Below are 20,516 nucleotides of genomic sequence, written 5' to 3'. Positions count from 1 at the left end.
GGGAAGCTTATGATGCAAAGACGAGTCCTTAGAACAGGGTGGGAGTGGACAATCCAGCACAAGCATGGAGAAATCTTCATGGATCAAGCTGCAGATGACACAGATCACTTCTGTTTACACTCCATTGCCTAGAACTCTGTCACACTGTCCTATCTAAACTGGGGACACTGGGAAATGTCATCTAGCTTGTGTCTGTGCAGAAAAGTGATATGGTAAACACCTCTGGTACACCATCAATGATGTAAAAGAAATATAATAAAATCTGATAAAAGAATAAAAGCCACAGAAGGAAAATGACATAACAAGTAGCTCTAGAGCTGTTGACATTTGTGTTCAAATAGATAATGCATACTCACAAACAAAAGCAGGTATTAAAAAGATGTATGTATCTTTCAAAACAGTAGAGGATAATACTATATAAATTGTCAGTTTATTAAGACATTATCTTTACATTCTATATCCTTCAGACTTAGTGATAATATGGTAGATAATGGATTCCATAATGCACTGTTTTATAATACTGTTCTGTTGGCAGCTGGATGAAGTTAAGATTTTTATATGAATATTTCAAATGAGACAAAAAATCATTTTTTAATCTTTTTTTTATTTTAGCTGATAAAGAAATGTTAATACAAAAACAACAGGGCTGCCCAAACTTATTATCTTATACTATTCTCCATAATATTAATAACCTCGATTCAAAAATTCCTTCCCCATTATGAGGTTTCTAATGATATCTGAGGTACCAGCCACAAAAATTTTAAAAAAAGAAAATGTGAATGAACACTTTAAAGGATACTTCCTAAAAATTTTGAAACTTCAAGTCATCTGAAAGAAGAAGAATATTTTATTCTGTAATGGAGAGGGAGGGGGAAACATTCCTATAAAGCATTTAATATAGATAAATGTGTTTTAAAAGTATGCCCCACCAAACGACCGTTTCAGACTCAATGAAAATTTGTTAATTTTGAATTTTAACTGTTCATATCCCCATGAAAAAGAAAATGTCTACCAATCTTCCAGACTTCTGGACCAGGTTAATAGGTATCTTGACACTATAAGATAAGTGAACTACTTGAAATAATTCTTATCAACTACTTACTTTGGTGAGTAACTGTTTTCTCAGTACCATGCAATTTAAGAATTATGAGCTTTAAAACTATTTTGAAATCCACTCTTGTAGGTTCCAGTTTGTTTTGTTTTGTTTTGTTTTGTTGGGGGGGGGGTGATTTTTGTTGTTGTTGTTGTTGATTTTTTTTTTTTTTTTTTTTTTTTTTTTGAGATGGAGTCTCTGTGACCCAGGCTGGAGTGCACTGGTGCAATCTCAGCTCACTGCAACCTTTGCCACCTGAGTTCAGGTGATTCTCCTGCCTCAGCCTCCCAAGTAGCTGGAATTACAGGCACCTGCCACTGTACCCTGGTAATTATTGTTTTGTTTTGTTTTTTGACACAGAATCTCACTGTGTCGCCAGGCTGGAGTGAGTGGCAGGATCTTGGCTCATTGCAACCTCCACCTCCCGGATTCAAGCAATTCTCTTGCCTCAGCCTCCCGAGTAGCTGGGACTACAGACTTGTGCCACCACGCCCAGCTCATGTTTCTTTAATATTTTAGTAGAGACGGGGTTTCACTATGTTTGCCAGGATGGTCTCAATCTCTTGACCTCGTTATCTGCCTGCCTCGGCCTCCCAAAGTGCTGGGACTATTACATACAGGCATGAGCCACCGTGCCTGGCCATTATTGTATTTTTAGTAGGGACAGTGTTTCACCCTCTTGGTCGGGCTGGTCTTGAACTTCTGACCTCGTGATCTACCTGTCTCAGCATCCCAAAGTACTGGAATTACAGGCATAAGCCACCACGCTCAAACACCAGCTTGTTCTTGATCTTCCCTATGTTATAGCAATCTTCCTTCCCAACTGCCTGCCCTCAGACAACAATCTCCAACATGACCATGCAAACAGTAGCCTTTCAGAGATGACCTAACTGGTTCACATCATTGCATGAAGTCCCTGTAATAAATCAACAGAGATGGAGAGAAAGATTCATCTTCTTGTGGTCCTGTATCTGTGACTGAAGCCTGACATACAGTTATCACTTTAATTTTACAGTCATTGGTAAATGTCGCATATTAAATAACACTGTCCTATACACTATCATGCCTGTTTGTTGATTTTCTAAGCCATCATTTAAAACTACATAAAGTCTAAAAGTGCAAGCTTGTCCACTTTAGTAGGCAGAAATAAAATAATCTCCAATAATCCATACACATGTAACTGCCTCCCCTTGGGTATGGACAAGACCTGTGATGTAGCAGAAGAGCACTCCCATAATTATGTTAACTTATATGGAAAATATTTGCAAACATAAGGTCCCTAATCTATTAGCTTTGAGTTATTTAAAAATAAGAAATTATCCTGGATTAGCCTCGCCTAATCAGATGAACATTTTAAAATAAGTATCACTAAAGGGATCCTAGTCACCTGGAAGAAAGCAAACAATGCTGTGAACTGCCTATAGACGGTACTACATGGCTGGAACCTGGCGATGGCGGAGAAGAGCAACACAAGCAGTAAGAAAACAATAAACTCTTTCCCACAACTACAAAAAGCTGAATTCTGCCTACATCTTGAATGAGTCGAGGACAAGACCCAGAGATCCAGATGAGAACGAAACCTGACCTCACTTTTAGCCTCCTAAGACCCTTAAGAGAGGGAGAGAACACAGCTATGTACACCACATCCAGACTTCTGACATCTAGAAACTAGGAGATAAGAAATGGGTGTTATTTAAAGCCACTAAATTGTGGCAATACTTTATGCATCAATATAAAACTAACATACCCACAAACCACCCTTGCACTTTATAACCTGTTTCTTAATGCTTAAAGTGGATTATTTCACCCTAAGGGAGAGGAGATAAGAGGGATGGAAAGATAAATTGCAAAGCGGTTTTATTAGCTACGCCACACTAAAGAGATAAGAGTTTTTAGAACAACAAGTTATCTTATATACAATCCACAAATAACTCAGAAGAAAACCATAAGATAACAGAGTTGGTAAATCACTACAGTACTTAATCTCACGCAGTAATTGTGTAGTGATACCCCTCTAGGTTATAAGAAAATGCTGTAAAGTTTTTATATGCAAAATCTCTGAAGCTAGACTGCTGCATGGTTGATCTTATTACTGATGTTTTTCCATTTCCATCTTAGATATGAAGGCTTACTTAAAAATTGATTCTTATCTCTATTTGCTAATGGTTTTGATCATTTATATCCAGAAAGCTTACATTATTGATATATTTTATCAGGGAATTGATATTATAAATCAACAGTGGCTTATATTTCATTAAATGACTCACAGCTGAAAGAGTCTATAGGAAACTTAGCTAAAGTTGGTACTTCTAAACCAAAGGCTACCTAAAATAAAGAATCAAATATTGCTAAATTTCTACAAGATTCTTTAGATAGATGCAATATTCCAACAGTTATGAAATAGTATAAACATGAAAATGTTTATCTGATTCATAAAAATGTCATTACATCAGGAAATTGTTCTGTGACCTTCAAAGTAAAATATGAGAGAAATGAAGGTTACCATTAACTGCTTAACAATTTCTCATTTTAAGACTGTAATATAATCCCAGCACTTTGGGAGGCCAAGGCAGGAGGCTCACTTGAGCTCAGGAGTTCAAAGCCATCTAGACAACATAGGAAGACCCCGTCTCTACAATACAAAAAAATTAGGTAGGCATGGTGGCATGTGCCTGTAATCCCAGCTATTTGGGAAGCTGAGATGGGAGGATCACTTGAGCCCGGGAGGTCAAGGCTGCAGTAAGCTGCAATTCCCTATCACTGCACTCCTGCCTGGGCAACAGAGCAACACCATGTCTTCAAAAAAAAAAAAAAAAAAAATAGCTGAGTGTAGTGGCACATGAGCCCAGGAGATACAGGTTGCAGTAAGCCAAGACCACACCAATACACTCCATCTTGGGCAACAGAGCAACACCATGTCTTTAAAAAAAAAAAAAAAAATTAGCTGAGTGTAGTGGCACATGAGCCCAGGAGACCACTACACTCCTATCTCAAAAAAAAAAAAAAAAAAAAAGGACTGCAGTACTATCCCCTAATCAAAAAGAAATCTTAGGTAAATTTTTCAAAATCACAACTATTTCTTTACATCCTCTATATCTATAATGTGTGTTCCTTTAATCGTTTTGCCAAAACCCCAAACTAATGGCTCTTCACATGATTTGGCAGTGCTTCATTGCTTTCTGAGTCAATTTACCTATTCTCACAGTAGTGATTTAAAATTATAATAAAATGTGAAAGTCAACAGTCCTTGAAACAATCCAAATAGGTTAGACTATAACACACTAAGAGCTCCAAATCTCAATATTTAAAAATAAATAAATAAAAGTATATTTCTCCATTGTGCATAGTCAGGGAGACTGCTCACCCTAATCACTCAGGGACCCAGGCTGATAAAGCATCTACCATCTCAAACATTCCCAGTCAGTGTGACACAAGAAAAGAGAATAGAGCAAAGCATGCCAGCTTCTGCCTAGCAATGACACACATCTCCTGTATTTCACTGGCTAAAGTAAGTCACATGGCCATGCTGACTTCAACATAATAACAGCAAAGTTAAACCCAACCTGCAATGGTCTGAACGTTTGTATTCCTACAAAATCCGTATGTTGAAACCTAATCGCCAGTGTGATGATACGAGGAAGGTGGGCCTTTGGGGAGAATGATAAAAGCATGGGCCCTCAGGAATGGAATTAGTGCCCTCATAAAATAGGTCCAAGGAAGCTTGTTTGTCCCTACATTCATGTGAAGACAGATTGAGAAGGGGCCATCTCTGAGAAAGTGGGCCTCACCAGACACCAATCTGAAGCCACCTTTATCTTGGACTTCCTAGCCCCCAGAACTGGGAAGAAATAAAGTTCTTTTGCATATACATTGCCCACTTGATGTTATTTTGTTATGGCAGAATGAATGGCCTACTACCATATGTATGGAGAAAAAAAAAACAAGTTATCTACCAACAACCCTAAAATATACCACATTCCCATACAGGACTAATCCTATCAGCTGTTCTCCAATTCACACTCCTTCCTCCTACCTCCTCAGTCACCTGACACTACATTCTTTATTTTCATTTCAGCTTCTCCTCCACCTACCGCCACATAACTCTCTCTTCCCATTCACTGCAAATGGTTTGAGAAATGGTTGGCTCTCTCCACTTCCTCACAACCCACTCATTAACCTACTACATTCTAGTTTCCACTCTAACATTGTAGTGAAACTGTTCTTGCTAAATCCAAAGGACTGTTCAGTTTTTATTTAACCTCTCAGCAGTCACCACTTATCACTGTTGACCTCTCCTTGGAACATTCTTCTCCTGTGACATTCAAAATTATGCTGGGTTTCCGTCTAGCTCCTCCAGCAACAAAGAACAAGGATCTTTTGCAAGCATCCCTTTTGCAGCACACTGAAATATCCTTAAGGAGTTTGCATTAGCTCCTCTATTTTTACTGTACATGCTCTGGCTGGGTGATTTTTATCTACCATCATGAATTCAATTCTCATTTAAGCTAATGATTTTCAAGTCTATTTTACTTCAGCCCAGATCAAAGCTTCATCTCCAAATATTCTACTGCTTCTCAAACATCTCAGTTTAGATTTCACACAGGCATCTCACACATTCTCAAATGTGAACATGTTATATTCCTTCCAAAACCTTTCTTCTCCTGTTTCCTATTTCAATAAATAGAATTTTCCTTTTATCAAGAAATGTAGTCACTGTCCTTGTCTCATTTTCTCTCATTCCAAGCACAACCAATTACCAAGTACTGTCTAGTGTGGCTCCAAAACAGCTCTGAAATCCAAGTATGTTTCTTTCTCACTGCCACAACCAATTTCAAGTTCATCATTACCTCTCACTTTGACATCTGCAGAAGCCTCTTCTCCAGTTTTGCATCCCCACCTAAGTTATTCTCCACAGCATAGCCAAAGCAATCATTCTAAATACCAATCTCACTTGTCATTGGCAAGATAAAACCCTTCAACTCTTCCCACTGATTTCAGGATCACGTTCAGATCCAGATTCCTTAACATGGCTTAAGAGAGCCTTCATGTAAGAACCTACCCTGGGCTAGCATCACTGACTCCATCTTAGCTGTAAACTCCAACCTAGGTTCCCCCTCCCTACCACAGCCCCTTTGGGTGCATAACTGGGCCACACTGATGCTGTGCTTATGTCACGATGACTCTGTGCTTATCCCACCATATAACCAATTTAACTGCATCCTGCTTGGCAAGTACACCTGCTATTGTGTATAACTCTCTTTGAACCCCCCTTGGTGACTGTTGGGAAATACCCTTAGCAACCAACAATCCTGGGAACATCCTCCCCACTGGTTACTAGCTAACTTGCCTGTTCTGCTTCTATAAAATTCCGCTTCAGCTAGGCTGCCCCTCCCCTACCTAAATCAAGGTATAAAGGGGAATCAGGCCCCTTCCTCAGGGCCAAGAGAACTTTCACCATTAGCCGTCTCTCGGTCACCTCTAATAAAAGGACTCTTAATTCAGAATTCAGAGAGTGGAGCATTTCTTTCTAACTTGCTTGGTTATTTCATTCAAGACTTGACCCTCACTTCCACTCTGGCCTCAAACAATTATTCCCCCACCCTGTATATTCTAAACTTAGCCATATTAAACTTTGAGTTCTCTGAATTTGCTGTGTTTTTTCATACTACTGGACTTTGCCAGTGCTGTTTTCCTCGGCCCAGAGCACTTGCCCTCTTCACTATTTCCTGATTCTTTCATTGTCAGCTCACCCCAATGTGCTAGTATAGCACCCATTATTTCCCAGTTTATTCACTTTTCATATTACCTTATAACTGCCTGATTTTCTGTGTGAATATCCCACCAAGCTATGAGCAGTAGGATGTATCAGGGATAATGGCTGTCTTATTCATCACTCTACCTTCAAAATCCAGCACAGTACCTAATTAACATGTAGTATTCACCAACAAATATTTGTTGGAAAAAAAAAAGATCACTTTTTGGAGAAACTTCAATAACTTGGCACTTTGTTCAGTAACATGTTCCGTATTTTAGGATGAAGATACTCAAATATATTTTGTACTGCTTATATCAATATTTCTATTTAAAAATCATCAAAAGGTACACAATATGAAAAACATTTACAACATACTTTAGAACCCAACAGCCAGACAAACAGCAATCAAACACAAAAGGCTAGTCCACTTTAGGCTTCTGCCATAATTATGATGGCAGAGACATCAAATCAAAGAAATTACTATACTCAAGAAGTTTCTATTTAGTAAGAAATCAGTAAAACACAGTATAAAGTTCCCTGGGATAATCTATGTACTGTGTCATGACGGAACCCTTTGAAAATCCAAATACGAAGATTATAAACTATGTAGAGAAATGCTATAAGGCTAACTCAACTCAACAGAAGTAGCTTTTCAAGGAAAAAAGATAGAAAGAAAAGGGAAGGAATACAGCCAGTGCCCTCTCATTCCTTTTTAAAAGCTTGCAAAATATTTTATTTCTTAGTCTTCTAACATATATCATGCACACAAGACACCAGGAGTAAAGACTGTACTTTGACAAATAACTTAAGTTGTCTATCATGGGTTACTGTGGTTATAACACCAATCAAGTTCTTTGAAAACTTCAGCGATGTACAAAAGTAGCTTACTAATTTATGGCTTTGTAGATTAAGTATTTGAAACAGGCAAAAATGAGAGTGTAAATTTAATTGCTATTTGATAGTCAAAAGAACTTAAAAAGCTCAGCAACAATTAGTTTTGGTTATACCCTATGGATCATATAACTCAATTAAATTATTGAAAATTAATGTTATTTAGGCTTCTTTATGATAAAGAAGTCGTAATCAAATTAAAGCAGGACTTTTACCATGAGTCAACTTCTAAGACATAAAATTTGCTTTTATGTATAGAGAAACTACCAAAAATCATTCTAATACATTTTACATAATCTTAAAATCTAAAAAAATCTACTCTAGTAGTTTCTAGCCTTTTCTAGAATCTAATACAAATTACAGACATGCCAGAAAAAAATGCATTCATTCCATAAATGAAAAACATACGTAATTTCAGAGAACTAATGGAAAACTTTTCCTGTGTTTACCAGGTTCAGCAATCCTGATCTGGTTCAACCCTCTCATTTTACACTTGATGAAAATGTTGCTCCAGTTAAGTAATTTTCCCAAGAACACAGAGTTTAAATCAAAGGAACTAGAACTCACAATTCGTTTTCTAGAACTTTTATAAAGTCCTTAACATTTTGTAAGTTACTATTTTATTTCACCCCTGTAATCCCAGTATTTAGGAGGCTGAGGCGACAGATCACCTGAGGTCTGGAATTTGAGACCAGCATGGCCAACATGGTGAAAATCCCATCTCTACTCCTCAAAGTACAAAAATTAGCAAAGCGTGGTGGTGCATGCTTGTAATTACAGCTACTCAGGAGGCTGAGAGATGAGAATCACTTGAACCCAGGAGGTGGAGGTTGCAGTGAGCTGAGATCACGCCACTGCACTCCTGCCCAGGTGACAGAGTGACACTCTTTAAAAAAAAAAAAAATTAAAAAAAGATCAGCTACAAAAGAGGAAAGAATCATGATATTAATGAAGCAGTATGAAAGTGGTAAAAGGCCAGGGGATGCGGGCAGGGTAGGAAGGCAAGACCTTGACAAAATAAATTCTTGATAATGGGGCATGAGAACATGATAATATAAACTTAAATATCAGGAAACCTTGTTTTTAGTCCCAGCTGTTACTTAGCCCGAAACCTGACTTTCCTGCTCTAATATTCTATAATGCAGTGTTTTTTAAATTACATTCTATAGTTACTATTCTTATGATTTATACTATGCTCCAACATCAGAACATGTGACTCGTGTCTGTTAATGGAAAGCCAAGATGAATTAAGAGTGCCATTATGGCAGTATTGGACCTTGATTTAGCCACCCTTCTGCCTCATAAATGCTCCAAGAGGAAAAATGTACAAGAAACAATGGCAGAAAACAGCACAACCACTCAACTATTATGAGTATAAAAAACACTTTCATTCCCAATGAAAATTCTAAAAACCATGAACTAATAGGCATTCTCTCCTCCTTACAGCCAGTCCCATTTCCTTTACCTTAATCTTAACTCAAATGCTAACCAAAAGAATATTATTAAAACATAATCTTGTAAAAATAAGTTAAATGTCTCTTTATATTTCATTTTGTATATCTTTAAAATGAAACCACCCACCAATCTATTATATGCACACACAAAAAAAGAATTTACTTTAAAAAGCATTCATAAAGAAAACACACTGTATATCTGAGGTATAAAATATTCTTCCACTCTTTCCTTGGACTAACAGATTTTAAAGTACATATTAAATTTATTTCCCATCTTTTTCCTGCAATCTTTTGATTAATACATTATTTAACAAAGAGCTTCAATTCACTGAATAAAAACTGTTATTTCAACAAAAGGAGCACATGGGAAATTCACTTCCAAACACACACAGATATTTTTTTAACATCAATCACTGAGATTTAAGGATCAGGAAGGGCTGTATGTGCCTCAATAACCTCCTACTGTTATTTAATATCTAATTGACAAATAGGGTCATATAGTTATTAAAACATAGTGCAGGAGAATTCTGGGGTAAAACCGTACAAGTTGTACAATCATGGGCAAAACACTTAACAAGACCTCCCTTAGGAGAATGCTTTTAGAGACAAAATATCAGAAATCCAATTTGAAATGTCCTAAACAATAAGGAAGGTTATTAACTCACAAAGCAAGGAGTTGAGAGAGCAATTACAAGGCTAAGACATGTCATCAAGTACCCAGTTTTTCCCATTTTTCTATGCTGGTTTATGCCCTCAGCCGGGTACTTTCCAGGTATTAAGATGGTTTCAGTAACCCAACCATCACATTCTCATACACACAATCCAAAGACAGCATGAGAAAATTTCCCTTCCATGTGTGTCCTCTGTAAAGAGGGAAACTTTCCCAAAGCTGTGTACAACTGTATCATATGCTCACTTCTAAAACAATAATTTGCAAGATGTGGAAATAATGATGATCTTTAACTAATACAAATTATTGCTTGGGGCTGGCAAGTGTCCCAGCTTCTCCCAATACTTAAACCAAACCAAACTACTGCTAGCAAAGGCAAAAGTAAGACAAAGTTTGTAACAACCATCATGCAAAGATATTGTGAAAATTACACGTAATTGTCTTAGTTCTTTCGGGCTGCTATAACAAATTACCATAAACTAGGGGACAACTGAAATTTATTTCTCAAGAGTTCCAAGTGGTGGAAGTCCAAGATCAGAGTTCCAGCATGATCAGGTTCTGGGGAAAGCTCCCTTCTGGACTACAGATTGCTATCTTGTCACCACTACATCCTTACTTGGTGGAATGAGGACCACAGAGCTCTCTGGGGTCCCTTTTATAAGAGCACTAATCTAATTCACCAGGGCTCCATCCTCAAGACCTAATCACTTACAAAAGGCCCCACCTCCGAATACTTTCTCAATGAAAGTTAGCATTTCAACCTATAAATTTTGTGGGAACATAAACATTCAATCTATGAGACAATAATCGAAGTGAAATGCCTAGCATCCTGTCTTCTTGTTACTTGTTTTATTTTCATTTTCCTGATATAATTTAAGCCTTATTATCAACTACCAAGTTTATTAAATTCAGTAAGTTATACTAAGGTATCTCATTCAGTTTAATATTTAATCTGAACAGCAAAAAGATTTCACAATTTATGACCAATTTGGTACCTTTGGTTTTACTGTAAAACTAGAAACTAACTTGCCAATAGTTTGCAGAACTAACAGAAGAAAATCCTGTACAAAAATATTTTCAAAAGTTCAGTCAAATTACAATAACAATGTTATGCCACCTCTAAAAATTATACTTCTAAAATAACAACTATTACTATTAAATAAATCAATGCCCCAACTTATTTAACCTACACTAAAGTGTCCTTTCCATTACATTATAGGTACTTTATTTCTCACGGTAACAAGGAGACAGAAAATTTCTTTTTCACCTTCAAATATGGTAGGTATCTTTACATGATTAACCAAAATTTTAATAACAATAAATACACCAGGAAGTAATTCATTCTATTTTTAACTTTTTTCATTTCATTAAATGATAGGATGCCACTCAATCTTAAGATTTTTATAACAGATTTCAAAACACTCTCTAAAGTTATTGTTGACCTTGTTCCAACAGTAAACAGAAATAGAGAGGGGCTAATATGGAGGCAGGCAGGCAGGCAAACACACAGATACCAATGACCATGAAAACATTATTCTTCTGAGCCTGGCGAAGTAGCTCACGCCTGTAATCCCAGCACTTTGGGAGGCCAAGGTGGGCAAATCACCTGAGGTTGGGAGTTCAAGACCAGCCTGACCAACATGGAGAAACCCCATCTCCATTAAAAATACAAAACTAGTCGGGCATGGTGGTACGTGCCTATAATCAAGCTACTAGGGAGGCTGAGGCAGGAGAATCGCTTGAAGTCAGGAGGCAGAGGGTACAGTGGGCTGGGATCGCGCCATTGCACTCCAGCCTGGGCAACAAGAACAAAACTCTGTCTCCCAAAAAAAAAAAATTCTTCTTCTGAATAACATAAAGCTTTAATATTCCATCTACTTACATATGTCTTACATATCTATGTGTAATAATAGTAATTATATTTTTTGTAAAATAGAAAGTCCATGTACAACTCCCCAAGAAATTATGTGACGCCAGCATCCTTGTGTACTATCTGCAAAATACAGGATAAGAACTACAAAGATGTATTATACTGGCAGGTGATTAGATAAAAAATGATGCTGCAGAACGTTAAAAATTGTTTTCCCTAAAATAGTACTGTTAATGGCAATAAGAAAACAGATGGACCAGATGGGCAGAAGGAAGGATCAAGAGTTCCGTTTCAGATACGCTCAGTTTAAGAAGCTGCAGATATCTTGCCTAACAGATAGAAATCAAGACTGGATAGAGACCAGGAGAAACATCCATTTGTTATACACATACACACATGCAAATTGGTGCATACACATGCTGTTATATAACAAACTTTTGTTCGTGTACCTGTTTTCCAGCTGGAGAACACAGTACACTTAACCAAAAGTACACTTAACCAAAAGCTGATTTTCTATTCTGGTGAGATCAGCATGATTCTCATGGAGGGATTCTTATGGACAGGAGTAATCCTGAGATAGTCTGATATGCCAAATAAACCCTGAAGATCACTGAAATAATTCACGTCAGTTGCAGGCATAACAGATCACACTCACATCTAAAACCAATGAATATTTAGGGCTCCAGAGAGAGAGAATGAAAAACTGAATGCAACAAAAGGTTAAAAATTGATTACTCTGAGCCGGGCGCGGTGGCTCAAGCCTGTAATCCCAGCACTTTGGGAGGCCGAGGCGGGTGGATCACAAGGTCAAGAGATCGAGACCATCCTGGTCAACATAGTGAAACCCCGTCTCTACTAAAAATACAAAAAAAAAAAAAAAAATAGCTGGGCATGGTGGTGCGTGCCTGTAATCCCAGCTACTCAGGAGGCTGAGGCAGGAGAATTGCCTGAACCCAGGAGGCGGAGGTTGCGGTGAGCCGAGATCGCGCCATTGCACTCCAGCCTGGGTAACAAGAGCGAAACTCCGTCTCAAAAAAAAAAAAAAAAAAAAAAAAAAAATTGATTACTCTGGGCCGGGCACGGTGGCTCACGCCTATAATCCCAGCACTTTGGGAGGCCGAGGTGGGTGGATCACAAGGTCAGGAGTTCGGACCAGCCTGGCCAAAATGTTGATAACCCCGTCTCTGCTAAAAATACGAAAATTAGCTGGGCACGGTGGCACGTGCCTCTAATTCCAGCTACTCAGGAGGCTGAAGCAGGAGAATCGTTTGAACCTGGGAGGCGGAGGTTACAGTGAGCCGAGATCGTGCCCTTGCACTCCAGCCTGGGTGACAGAGTGAGACTCTGTCTCAAAAAAAAAAAAAAAAAAAAAATTGATTACTCTGTAGCTCGAGTTTTGTTTCCACTCTTTCCCTTTCTCTGTGCCTTATGTGTGGAACAGGGCACACATATGGGACGAAACATGCTTGTGGTGTGTATGGAGAAAAATATCCTGATTATGTTCTCTTCTGACAAAGTTCCTATCTCTTATGCAGGCGGACAATTCATCATGGGTTTCTAACATAACTTACTAGGTCGAGGGGCTGACTGACTTTTTCTGGACCATCTTTTCAAGGATATTTGTATAGCATATAGTAAAGAAGACACAGTCCTGATCCAGAAAAATGGTTGTTTATTTCTAGTTTAATTAAGATAAAGTCTCCCTTTAGGGAAGAGGTCAAAGCAGCTTACTGCCCATTTATAAAACCCTGGTTTCCAAAATTCAAGGTTCCTCTCCTGCAGTAAATTCAATATATAAGTGGGCATCACCTGGCCCTCTTCAAGTTGCTCACTGTGAACTGAAGTTCAAGGAACCAGTACAAACGCTGGTATGCTGTTAATTCTATTGTTGTAATAAACTATCCTTTATCTGCGACACAAGAATCCCACGTCTTCTGCCATCATCCAAGACACTGTGGCATTCCTGACAAGCAGCTTTGGCTATTTCCAAGCATGCTTCAAGGAGTGGTCATACATATAATCTAACCTAAGTGAAAAACTGCCTGCACCTGTATCTTCAGTGCATATACGCATACATATCAATGTATAACTACTCTGCATTTCTTGTGTTATGAATGCAAACTTTTTCTTCCACTTAAGTTCTCTGCTTAAAGGCAACATTCATTGCTTACCTCTGTCCCCTCCCCTCACATCATTTGCTAAGATAGTAAATTCTCCATTTCAGTTGTTCCATGAAGACTGAGTATTATACACCTCAATGTAAAAGGTACTTAAAAACATACGGAAGTTATGTCAGTCAATTGAAATATGTTTCATTTAGTCAAACAATTTATCACTTAGAAAATATTTACGAGCTGTTCAGTTTTTCATGTTGCATATTCATTATTACCTACATATCATAGCCTATTAGCTACTCATATTCTTTGCAGATAAATTATTATAACAGCTGCTTTTGATAATGGCAAAGTCAGTAAGTTTACTGGAAATAATTAAAGAATTCGAGCTCTTTTCACATTATCAGAAGAGGTCATCATAAATTAAAACAATTCTAAATGAAGCTGATTAACTGATAAGTGTTAATGATATAAGACAGAAACTGTCAAAATAAAAGAAACACAAGATGCACTAGATATGCAAATGAATGATACTAAGAAGCCAAAGTCTCCCAGAAACTCAAATCACTTAACATCAGTAAGGATTCAAAAATTAATTTTTAATGACTATATTCAATGTAATTAAGAAAACAGACTATAAAAATCTCCAATCTTCTCTGCCTATTCACTTAACTCTCTCAACTACATTCTCAAATACAGCATATAATGAAACATTATTTTTAATCAATGAAAATGTCTTCATGAAGAAGTATATGTGTATGTGTATAAACATACACATATACATCATATACACACACACACACAGAGACAGAGAGAAATCCATGGATATCACCAATTCTATGACACAAAATCTCCTCCTGGGAAATTTTTAAACAACGTAAGAGAATTTGGAATTCTCAGTGCTTCATAACTAAAAGACTATTCCAGAGATCATATAATTTATTATTATAAATTTAATTTCTTTAGCAAAAAATTATCAATTTAAAATAATCTTATCACATTTCAGAATCTCATTATACTAATGCTTTCATTTAAATGAGGAATACAGGCTGGGTGTGGTGGCTTACATCTGCAATCCCAGCACTTTTTGAGAGGCCAAGATGGGTGGATCATGAGGTCAGGCCAATATGGAAGAGAGGCAGTTTCACAACACTGGCCACGCAGGTGAGACCAGCCTGGCCACTATGGTGAAACCAGGTCTCTACTAAAAATAAAAAATTAGCTGGGCATGGTGGTGCATACCTGTAATCCCAGCTACTCAGGAGGCTGAAGCAGAAGAATCGCTTGAACCTGCGAGGCGGAGGTTGCGGTGAGCCGAGATCGCACCATTGCACTCCAGCCCGTGCAACAATAGCGAAACTCAGTCTCAAAAAAATGAATAAAAAAATAAATGAGGAAACATAGTAATAGCTACCACTTAGTGACCACTTCTTATGTTACAGGCATTGCATTAAGCATTTTATTTTCTTTATATACATATAGTTATGTATTTTACATATTATATACATATGTTACATACATGTATACACAATACCTGAGATGTAGGTATATTTATATTTTAAAACAAGCAAACTAAATTTCATCAGTCTGTCATATGCCTGATGTCTACAATTACAGACTGAGTTGTGTAACTCGACCATTTATCTAACTTAAAAATACACGGTGGTAATTATTACCGTCATAACTATGAAATATTACTTCCTTTAAAGCTACTAATGTCCATTCCTGATTCCAGGCTCAACCTAAGACTTCAATTTGGCTGCTCTAGAAGGAAGAAAAACACGGTTCATGTTAAATCAACTACTCTGGTACATATGTCAATAATATTTATTGTATTAATAGTAAATTAAGTTTCAACTGCTAGACTTTCTGGTTCAATGGTGTCAAATCTTATAATAGGCATCAGGTTTTAAAGTCAGCAAGAGAGAAAGAGACCACATACTGTCACAACAACCCTGGGCTATCACTAGCAAAATACCACACTGGTGACCAACCACTTTTCATTGTCTGCAATACAGAGTGTTTCCCTTCCAATATTGAAGACATCACAGTTTGTGAACTAAGCGAGTCCCAGATACGGAATGACCTATATTTCAGAGATACATATGCTTATTAAGAATCAAAACATCAACTATTTAACAAACTACAGAAATGATCCCTGAAAGTATAGTCTTGAAAACATCAATTATTTCTTACTTTGCTCTTCTTTTCCTTAAGTAAAACACATATACACTGTAATAACTGTCATATATTGGAATCATGTGCTCCTGCTTTGGAGAAATAAAACTAATTTTCCAAGAAAACCTTTTTAAATCCTCAACAATGTTCTAATTTTTCATTTTAAAAAATTTATTTTATGAAAATATTTTAATAGAAACAGATGTTACTGTAAATTAGATTGAATTATACTAAATCAACAAACGTTTTTACATATTAAAATCATCTTACCATTGGGGATGCTCAGATGCTGTAAACATGTATACTTTTTAGATTTTTGTTTCCCTTGGAAACCAAAAAAAAAATCTAAGCACCCCCAACCCCTGTTCCAACCATCTGAAAGGGCTCCTCTTCTCCACCAAGGGTATTCCAAAGCTAACCTGAAAAAACACTTCCCACCATGATGGGAAAAGTGAACCAGACATGCCTCATTAAACCCTCCTTCCTAGGAATTCACAAAAAGCCAACCAGCAGTAACATCAACACAGACCTTAAGTCTGATAAGAAAGATTTACAATCTATTATCTCTTAAGCCTGCCACCTGGAGGCTTCATCTGGCTAATAAAACCCCTATGGTAACCCAGGCATTCCTTTCTATTAATAACAATTCTTTCAACCAACTGCCAATCAGAAAATTTTTAAATCTACCTATGACCTGGAAGCCCCTCCCCCTTTGGGTTGTACCACCCTTCCGATGTAGACCTTACATGTACTGATCAATGTATCATGTTTCTCTAAAATCTATAAAAGCCGTGACCACCCTGGGCACCTGCCATCAGGACCTCTGGAGGCTGTGTCACTAGTGCATCCTTAACCATGGTGGGGGAGGGACTTCCTAAACTGATTGAAAGCTTAAATACTTTGTCTTAAATACTTCGGGGTTCACAACCTTAAACTGAAAGTTAGTGTGGTCCTAGTGACCTTCATAGGAGATAAAACATCACAATTTTCACAGACTTCATCATCTTTTATGGCCCTTTGCTTTGGTAATCCGCAAAAACTATCTTTTCTTCACTCTTCCACCTTTCTCATGAACTACTAAATCTAAAACTTTTGTAATATGGTATACACATACCAAGTGCTAAAAAAATGTATCATTAATTTGTATTTGTAAACACAACTTCAATTTAACAGTGGTTCTCTAAATCTCTTAGAACTTCACCAATAATTTCATATGGCCTACTTCGATGTCAAAATTTAACCGCTAAAGACATTAGCTAATAATGAACACACAGTAATTGTTTCAGACAAAGAATATAGAGAAAGGGAATCAGAATTACTCTGCTTATGAGGCTATTTTTCACTGTCTCTACCAGGTATTAAAATTTTGTTAGTATCTTAAACCCAATTCAGATTTGAGCCCTGCGGAGGTGTACAACTTCCCCAAGAAAACCTATCTTCAATTACATAAGCAGAGCACTCTTACCAAAACGGTCCACAATGAGAAACCTTAGTCACATTCCCGAAATAACTATTTTTGCTGAAGCTGATAGATAAACTATCCATGATGGATAACTGGAATTTACAAACACACACTACAACTGCTTTAAATACAACCAGTCACTTCAAATTTCACCCTCGTCAAAGTTAATGGTGGATTAATATTGAAACCAGGTTGAATAAACTTCAGAAATAAATCCGCATAAAATAAGTATGTCAGATTATTCTCACAAGTATACAGAGTTCAACATAAAGAAAAACAGAGTAACTTAAAACACACTCAGTATGTTCTATTGTACTTGTATAAAATAATGTAAGATTATTGTCACAAGTATACACTGAGTTCAATACAAAGAAAAATAAACATACAGAATAACTTAAAACATTCTTGACAGGTTCTGTGGCTTCTTGAAATGGGTAACAAAGGGAGCAGAGTAAGAAAATAAGGAACAAACAGTTCCTGCAGGCTTATAAATACTTCTAAAGGGCATTTTCACATCCAACACACCCCTTTTAGTGACCCAACTGCTCTCAGCTGGGCCTCCAGCTGAGGAAAGAAGCGCCCGGGTCTGAAAGGCGTGAGGTGCTCAGAACCAGAGCCAAGCGCACGCTTTGCTGTGGTTCTCCAAGTCTGGACCCCGCCAACTCCACGTCCCGGAAACGCCCCAGGGCCTCCCACCCACGCGGCTCCCGCCCCGCCGCCGCCATCGCCCACGCCGGCGGCCAGGCTGCCTAGCAACGCGGCACCCCCCCACCACCAGCCCGCCCCCGCCCTCGGGGAACGCCGAGTGGCTCCATTCTACCTCCTTTTTCTTCTGTCCTCCCCCAAGCTGGATGCAGAGGAGCAGCAGCAGGAGAAGGAAGGGAAAGCTCCCGGTGGGCAGATACCGCAGCCGCCGCCCCGCTTGCCTGCGGCGTGAAGGAGCGCCCCGGGCCCCCATAGTGGCAGGGCAGTGTCTCCTCCACGCGCGGTAGCCGTGCGCGCCCAGCTCCCACAGCGCACCACGCCCGCCCCGCCAGCCTCCGGGAGCCCCCTGGCTGGGCTCTCGGGGGTGGCAGTGGCTTTGAGAGGGACCCGGGCCGCGGCCGAGGACGCCGAAGAGGAGACTGACAGAGCATCCGGTTCACCGGGAGAGGACCTGGGAAGGCGCGGGATGGGGCAGGAAGTGGGCGTGGCGAGGGAACGAGGCTCCGGGGGCGCGGCGTGCGCTCGCTCCTGGACCTGCCTTCCCCCCGACCCGCGCTGGGGAGAGGGGCGTGCCTTTGGCCCCGGGACCGCAATCTGAGGCCGTCCTGCTACTGAACCTTTGCTAGGTAGTCCAGCACAGTACCTGGGGCCTTGCACAGACCTGAGTGCCTTCTTGGATGATGAAGGGGAGCTTTGGGGAAGGAGAACCTGGTCCCTGCGGTCCCCAGCCATCTCCATTCTCACTGGGACATTATTAGGAACACAGCTCTTCTTCAGAGCCCCCCGATGCACAGGAGCCGCCTCAGACTTCACAGCTGTTCCTTCCAGCCCCAAATGAAAGGCCTGAGGCGCAACCTACAATCTTCCTTCAGTGATTCCTTCAGCGTCCATGGAGTGCCTAAGTGCAGAGCACTGTACTAGCTGCTTTTAATACAAAAACGAATAGGCTTACTTCAATTTCTAATCTGTAAATATTTTAAGAATCATAGCAGGCTGGGTGTGATGGCTCACGCCTGTAATCTCAACACTTTGGGAGGCTGAAGCAGGTGGATCACCTGAGGCCAGGAGTTTGAGAACAGCCTGGCCAATATGGTGAAACTCTCTCTCTATTAAAAATGCAAAAATTAGTCGGGCATGGTGATGCACCTGTAGTTCCAGCTACTCAGGAGACTAAGGCAGGAGAATGACTTGAACCCGGGAGGAGGAAGTTGCAGTGAGTTGAGATCGCACCACTGCACTCCACCCTGGGAGATAGACTCTGTCTCCAAAAAAAAAAAAAAAAAAAAAGATGTTGAACGTTTAATAATACCGGCCGGTCTTGTCTGTTCTAATGCATCATGATTTTTACTACTCTATCTCAAGATTTCTTCACTTGTGCCCTGAACACCTTTGGTAAACTGATAAAACCTGTAGATGCAGTCTTAAAATAGCACATATTTATAAATGCATGGAATTATATAGGATTAACCTAGCACAGTGGCTTACATCTATAAACCCAGTGGTTTGGGAGACCTAGGCTTGCTTGGGTCCAAGAGCTGGAGACCAGCCTGGGCAACACAGTGAGAACTTGTCTTTCCAAAAAATACAGACACATATTTAACAGCTGGTTCTAGTGGGAAGTACCTATAGTCCTAGCTATTTCAAGACAGGCTGGGTGGATCACTGGAGCCCAAGAGTTTGAGGTTACAGTGAGTTCTGATCATGCCACCACACACTCCAGCCTTGGAGACAGAGCAAGTCCCTGTCTCCAAATATATATATATTACATATATAATATATATGTAATAGTTAATAAATATATACATATAAATTGTTCAATATATTTGCAACAACTCTACTATGAAAATATCTTTAATTTCAATAGGAAACAAAGCCATAGGTTCTGATAATACTACTGTGGTTTGTTGCCTGCCTTTATAATTGAAAGAAACTAAATTGTTCTGAGGTTTAATAGACATAAAGTTACAATTTTTTTCAATACAAGGTTCACATATGCTGAAATTTTGTGGACTCCAGATTAAGAACACTTGCTCCACAACAACCCCATCAACTGGATTCCATTGTAACAATTTTCAGGTAAAGAAATTAAGGCCAAAAGAATGTGAACATTGACAATCTGGCTCTACAGCCATGCTTATGTTAGGCTGCCTTTGTTATAGGAGTTTACAAACAAATCTCAATTTTCTATATCCCAGGCTTTTGATTTCCCACTATTATGTGAACATTTTGCCCATAGTAGTTATCACTCCTGTTAAAAGAAAAGCTTGAGACAAATTAAACTTTACTACAGCTTATGTCAGTAAAGAACAATTCTTAAATCTGCA

General features: G+C 38.8%; 1 protein-coding gene and 1 pseudogene across 6 annotated transcripts in view; both read right to left on the bottom strand.

Annotated features, from left to right (window-relative positions):
* The window catches only part of TUSC3 (tumor suppressor candidate 3), a 208,936-nt gene extending 190,293 nt beyond the window's left edge, over positions 1–18,643 (bottom strand). For 3 of the 6 annotated variants that reach the window (XM_039461087.2, XM_003935553.4, XM_074383948.1), the window contains exon 1: positions 18,308–18,642. In XM_039461087.2, the coding sequence (XP_039317021.1) occupies positions 18,308–18,445 (138 nt within the window). In that variant the 5' untranslated portion in view covers positions 18,446–18,642. Of the gene's footprint in view, positions 1–18,307 lie in introns of all 6 variants that reach the window. The other 3 variants (XM_074383947.1, XM_074383950.1, XR_012513225.1) reach the window with 2 other exon arrangements.
* LOC120360635 (small nucleolar RNA U3) lies at positions 15,933–16,021 on the bottom strand (annotated as a pseudogene).
* Positions 18,644–20,516: the final 1,873 nt, after the last annotated feature.

The sequence above is a fragment of the Saimiri boliviensis genome, chromosome 13, assembly GCF_048565385.1.
Source record: "Saimiri boliviensis isolate mSaiBol1 chromosome 13, mSaiBol1.pri, whole genome shotgun sequence".
In the NCBI taxonomy this organism is placed as follows: Eukaryota; Metazoa; Chordata; class Mammalia; order Primates; family Cebidae; genus Saimiri; species Saimiri boliviensis.
Note: the sequence above shows the minus strand (reverse complement) of the source record. Positions and strands in the feature narration are given on the sequence as shown.